At 40.6% G+C, this 6,719-nt stretch overlaps 1 protein-coding gene across 1 annotated transcript; it reads left to right on the top strand.

Moving 5' to 3' along the window:
* The first annotated feature begins 346 nt into the window (after positions 1–346).
* LOC115864423 (peptidyl-prolyl cis-trans isomerase A-like) lies at positions 347–1,136 on the top strand. The gene is made up of 2 exons (XM_030878095.1): positions 347–461; positions 802–1,136. Exons 1-2 carry the CDS (start codon positions 347–349, stop codon positions 1,134–1,136), a joined length of 450 nt encoding a protein of 149 aa, XP_030733955.1.
* The last annotated feature ends 5,583 nt before the right edge of the window (positions 1,137–6,719 follow it).

Here is a 6,719-nt window from a genome sequence, read left to right as displayed (position 1 = left end):
AAAGAGAATTTGATCTGACAACAGGAAAAAAGATATAGGAGCAAAAGTCAAGGCAAAAGAACCTGCAATGAACATGATGTGTGTATGGTGCATTAGTGAACCCACCCTCAGGATAATGTAGAGGGAAACAAAGGCTGATATTGGATCAGAAGGGTGGGGGCAATTTGCAGAGCATTTTGGAAGTCATGTTGAGGGATTTGGATAGCATGGAAGAAAAGACTAAGAGCGAGACTTCTGGTTTCATGTGGAGTTTGCATTCCAGAACCACCAGTAGCTGGGTCATCTGGGAGTTTCCTAAATGTTCTAAAATTCTTCTGGCCTTGAAGACACCACCACCTCAGAGCTGATGGCCATGGATGGTGGGCCCTCAGGCCACATCTCCTATGAGCTGTTTGCAGACAAATTTCCAAAGACAGCAGAAAACTTCTGTGCTCTGAGCACCGGGGAGAAAGGATTTGGTTGTAAAGCTTCCTGGTTTTTGTTTGTTTGTTTTGTTTTGTTTTTAAATGTTAAGCCTTCTTTTAATTTATTTATTTTTATTTTTGCTGTGTTGGGTCTTCGTTTCTGTGCAAGGGCTTTCTCTACTTGTGGCAAGCAGGGGCCACTCTTCATCGCGGTGCGCGGGCCTCTCACTGTCGTGGCCTCTTGTTGCAGAGCACAGGCTCCAGACGCGCAGGCTCAGTAGTTGTGGCTCACGGGACTCGTTGCTCCGCGGCATGTGGGATCTTCCCAGACCAAGGGCTCGAGCCTGTGTCCCCTGCATTAGCAGGCAGCTTCTCAACCATTGCGCCACCAGGGAAGCCCAAGCTTCCTGTTTTCACAGAATTATTCCGGGATTTATGTGCCAGGGTGATGACTTCACACGCCATAATGGCACAGGTGGCAAGTCCATCTCTGGGGAGAAATTTGATGAGACTTTCATCCTGAGTCATACCAGTCCTGGCACCTTGTCCACGGCAAGTGCTGGATCCAACACAAACGATTACCAGGTTTTCATCTGCACTGCCAAGACTGAGCAGTTGGATGGCAAGCATGCGGTCTTTGGCAAGGTGAGAGAGGACATGAATATTTTGGGAGTCATAGAGTACTTGCAGCCCAAGAATGGCAAAGACCAGCAAGAATATCGCCGTTGCTGACTGTGGACAAATCTAATAAATTTGACTTGTAGGAAAAAAAAAAAATCTTCCAGTTGTACAAGAATATTTACAGGACTCTTCTGAGGATTAAAATAATTAACCCATGTAAAAAAGAACTTAGTGTAGCAGTCAGCACAGAGCAAATACTCAGTATATATTAGTGGTTAATGTTGTAATTATTGAATATTATTAATGGGAGCCACATTCTAGAACCACATGATGTTAGTAATATTCTAGAAATCTTAATCCTTCTGTAGGAATGGGGGAAACTGGAACTTGAAGACAAGTTAGGGGATTATTGAAATAATCTTGGCCTATAGTTAAAAAATTTTTTTTGATTACAACAATGAGAATGGAAAGAAATAACTCTGAGAAATGAGTTTAAGAAAAAAAATTATAGAATTCACAAAGTAATTGCAGTTGAGGGGCACAGAAAATGGAGGCATTAACAAATAACTTCAGTGTTTTAAACTCTTCAGCTCAAGAAATGTAGATTCCATTGGAAAAAATACAGACAATGGGAGAAAATCGAATTGAAGGGAATGAAATGATACTGGATTTGAGGAGGAGGAGATAATTGGAAATCCATGGAAAATATCTAATCTGATTGAAGAGATAAAGGATTGGAGTTTAGTTAAATGAATAAGACAGCAAGTATACATTTAAAAAATTATCCGAATAAAAGTAATTAAAGTAGTAAAAATCGATAAACTTACTTCTTTAAAATAATTATGTCATGGGGCAAAACCAAGATTTGACACATTGGGAACATCCAGAGTTAAATGATGGAAGAAAGAAGAAGAGCCAATGAAGGAAAAATGTTCTCAGAGGCAAGAGGAAGACAGGGTAGAGCCCTGCTATGAGCAAGATATGCTATGTACTCTGAGAGGCAATATTAGGCATGAGAGCAGGCCACTATGTAGACTACTCTTAGTAACGTGATGATGAATGGCCACCTGAGGAATGAGAAGAGAGCTGATACAAGAAGACCTTCTCAGTAAAAAGTAAAGAATGAGGCAAGGTCATTTGCTGAGAATGACGGAAGAAGATGGAGTTAGTTCTTAGTTGGGACCTTGGAAGAAAAGATATGAAATTCTTGAATTGGGTAATCTGAGGAGACTTCATAGAGTCGTGAGCAAGGATTAGGAAGAAAAAGGGATGGTGCATTACCCCAGGGCTAGTGGTTGGGAAAACTATTACCATCCCTGGGCCTGGAGAAGAGAGAGGAGAGAGCAGTTACTGGGACCCAGAGAAAGCTGTTTGGAGAGGACCACTTGGCAGGAGCTGTGGCCTTTAGGTAAAGGGACATAGCCAACCTGCAGGAACTGGTAAGGAGGGATCTGGGGGAATAAGTGGTCTGACCTCACTCTCCTTTTGCCCTCTAGATTTCAGGTAAAGCCATTAGCTGAACCAAGCTGGAAGCTAGAGGGCCAGGGAGCCAGATTGTTACAATCTCATGGATCCTACAGCACAGAGCAGGATAGATACCGTGGGAAATGGATCCAGCATGACTGCTTAAAAAGAGCGGGAAAGGTTTGGCAGTGCCACTGTCGGAACAGGGACGGGGAGCCAAGGGATGAAAAAGACCTGCCAAGCTTTCTAGAAGATCTAGTTGATGCTAGTCAGTACTTTAAAATAAAGGCACTACAGAAGAAATTAACAAAACACTGTAAATCAAAAATATTTCTTTTAATTTTAAAATAAAATAAAGTTACTTTTATCTTATTACAAGGATCATATGTAGTCATTGTAGAAAATTTCAGACGTGTTAAAATCAAAAAAGAAAATGAAAACTACCCCCAATCCTACTCTCTAATGGTAATCACTTCTAAAATTTTTGAATATACTCCCATTCTTTTTTATATGCACACACACAAAATTTTTTTAAAAAACAAAATGAGATTAAATTTTGTTTTTACATTACATTCAGGGGTGTACACCCTGAAATCATCTAAAGTTCTTTGGAAATACTAAGCAACAGAAACCAAATCAGATCAACTTAAGTATTAATTAATTAATTAAATATTTATTGACTGCCTACAATGTATAAGGAATTTCATAGCAGGTAAAAAAACAGATTAGGGCTTCCCTGGTGGCGCAGTGGTTGAGAGTACGCCTGCCGATGCAGGGGACATGGGTTCGTGCCCCGGTCCGGGAAGATCCCACATGCCGCGGAGCGGCTGGGCCTGCGCGTCCGGAGCCTGTGCTCCGCAATGGGAGAGGCCACAACAGTGAGAGGCCCGCGTACCGCAAAAAAAAAAAAAAGAAGTAAAAACACAGATTAAGTTTGTGATTTCATGGAATTTACACTCTAGTGGAGAGAGACAGACAATAAGCAAATAAACAAACTATGCATAATATTTTAGGGGGTCATAAATGCTGTAAAAATATTAACCTGGTAAAGGGATAGAAGCTGATACAGTTGTCCAGGTGAGAAACAGCGGCTTGGACTAGGAAGGTAATAAGGGAAATAGAGAGTGAGAGTTGGATTCTGGATGTATTTCAAGGCAGAGCTGACAGATGTACTGATGAGGGCACACAGGGATTCTGATTGCCCCTTCAGATCCACCCTCTACTCCTTCCCGGGGACTGGAAATCTGACCTCCACAGACCACACATCTGGAATCTCCTGTCCTGCTTTGGTTGGGTTCAGGCAGTGAAATGAAGTGAAAGGAAATTGGAGGGCAGGAGGAGAACAAGACAGAAATATTTATTCTCCTGGCGCCTGCCCTGCCAGGCTACAGTTTGGCAGCCACCTTTTATGACCACAGCTCTTGCTGGTTCTGGTAAGCCCTTCTCACCCCTGCCTCCTTCCAGCCTTGGGTAGTAATGGCTTCTCACCGTGACTCTCCCACGGCTGCTTCACCATTTCTTATTAGCCTCCCTTAACCTGACCACACATTTGTATATAATCCATTGAATTTTTCTCAGATACCGCTTTTAGTGTGCTATCTGTATCCTGCCAGGACATTGAGTGACACAGGATGTGGAAAGAAAAAAAAAAGAGTCAACGATGACTCCAAAGTTTCTGGTCTGAGCAACTGGAAGAACAGGGCTGCTATTTACCGAATTGGGGAAAAAAATCAATAGTGTAAAATGAATTCATTAGAAGGATAGGGGGTAGTTCACAGAGTGGAATAAAAGGCAGAAATGTAAAGCAGCAAGTTGAAGTTCCTGCCCTGCTGAGAGCTCAGGATGGAAGTTGGCAGTGATTGGTTAGAGCTCCTAAAGGGAAAATGGGCTCAAAGCCCTCCATTGAAGGGAAAGGGCCAGAGGTCAGCTCTTACTGCTTGAAGGTGGAAATAAAACTATTGTTGACTGCTTGCCTGGGCTACATTTAGCATGCTTGAGGCCTCAAGGAAACCAGAGACTGCTAAACATCCTTCAATGCACAAGACAACTCTTTCACAAAGAACTACTCAGCCCAAAACATCAATAGTGCTGAAGCTGAGAAACCCGTCTCTGTACGGAGGCTGCCTCGAGCTTCAGTTTCTATGTCTTAGAAGACAAATCAGATTACTCTAGATCCAGGGCCTCAAACTCCATTGGAAACCAATTTTAAAAGCGACAGTGACAAATATATGGATACTGTCCAAATAGGCTCTGCAAGCAGAGGTACTACCTTTGGAAATTTTTGTTTGAAAGCCTAGAGTGGAACTTGACAACACTATGGCAAAGTGCAACTGTGCAAACGGACACAGCCCCACTCAGTGTAGCGCAGGCTTATTCATGGTTTAAATAGAGCACTCTGTATGTGCTCAAGTTTGCAGCTGAAATTAATAAGGTTGTAAATCACATTACAGCTTTAAAACTCATGCAGGAACCTTTCCAGGCAGCAGAGAGCTATGGTATTGTCTAATGACAGGTTCTGAAGCAGGCCTGCAACAGGGCTGCATTCATTGGGCACAATATGCTTTTTGTGTTCCAAGGATTCTCCTGGGACACCCTGACTTACCTGGAGTAGGTAGACAGTTTCACTGGAGAAAGCAGCCTAGGCTCCGAACTCGCTTTTGTCCTTAGCACAAAGGCAGGACTGAGAACCAGGGTCTGGCCCAGGACCAGGGAGGCGCGGAGAGCAGATTAAGAAGGTGAACTTTGCAAATGAGCCACAGAGCCTCAGGGCTTGGATGGCTCAGTTGTCTCCTAATGTTCTGGCAGAGAGACACGTTTTTTATAAAGAATGATTTTTTTTCCATTTGGAGGTAGAAAGTTTTCTGTCTAAAATAAATAAGAAAGCTCCGTTCTAGAGAACTCTGTATCCTTAGCTGCCCTACGCCCCACCACCTTCTTAGAATCTGATTTCTGATTCCCAACTGATAGCTCTGCCCTTTATTTTCGAGGGCCAGGAAGGAACCAGTCTTCGGGGTAGAAACGATGCAGCCATGTCCCAAGAATTTGAGCTCTAATTATCAGAAAAGTGTGATAATTCTGTAGTTTACCCCATCTCATTTTGCTACCTCTGAAAGTCCCCTAAATTTACTTAACAGTAATGTATCTCCCTAAAGCTATAAAGTTAGGCTATTTTTTTTTTCCTTAACACGAGAATGTTTTAATTGAAAATATGAATTCTACAGAGATTGTGCTTGAGTACTACAGTTTAGGCGGTCAAATTAGTTCTGCAATTTAATTCAGTAAACTCCATTAACTGTTATTTTTCTATCAGTTATAATATAATAATAAATATGTAGGTGATCTCTTCAGATATATATGTTTTGAACTTTACGCGTATTAAAAATCAGTTAATGTGATAAGACCATTAATTCACTCACAAAAGTGTTCTTAACTCATGAGATTAACCAAAGTTTATTTATACTGTTAGTAAATTGCTCTGTGTGTTGTATGCATTATACAGGTACATAACCACTTTGTGAAACACTTATTTCATAAAATACAATCATCATAGTAATATTTGGAGTAATTTTTTGTAATTAGTCTCATTTTTTAAAAGTTACATTTAGCATTCATATGTTTAATTCTTATTTTGATGCGGAAAAATGACATCCTTGGGGCATTTTCTCCTCCAAATAATGTAAATATCCTGTGAAATATTATGATATTCATTATTATCTTTTTCAGCTTTTGATTTTCCTTCTCTTCATTGGCTTATTCTTTCTGGTTATAAAACAGCTAAATAAAAATATAAGCTTATGATGAATTCCCATTAAACCTTGTATACAAAATTTGTATTCTTTCTTTCACACAGCAATAATAATTGAAATTCCTAGTAAATGCACACACAAAAATATATCATTAAAATCTTATTTAATTCACTACAGTAGTCATTTCATTCATCTCAAAACATGGTCTTCAGACTGCCTGAGGATGCAGGTGCTAACATGCATCCTCACCTCAGAAATTTTGAGGATCTCACCTCAGAAATTCTGATTTAGTAAGTCAGGAGTGGACCCAGGAATCTGTTTTCTGTTTTTTGTCTCTCAGTGTAGCAAGTGAGTAGCACTCTCCATCATTTTTAACATGTGTGGGGTTTTTTCTAGCTTAATTGAGGTATAACTGACAAATAAAATTGTAATATATTAAAAGCGCACAACATGGTTTGATATATGTGTACATTGTGAAAAGATT

This window comes from Globicephala melas, chromosome 5 (assembly GCF_963455315.2).
Source record: "Globicephala melas chromosome 5, mGloMel1.2, whole genome shotgun sequence".
Lineage (NCBI taxonomy): Eukaryota > Metazoa > Chordata > Mammalia > Artiodactyla > Delphinidae > Globicephala > Globicephala melas.
The sequence above is the reverse complement of the archived record's forward strand: the minus strand, read 5'-3'. Positions and strand labels throughout refer to the sequence as shown.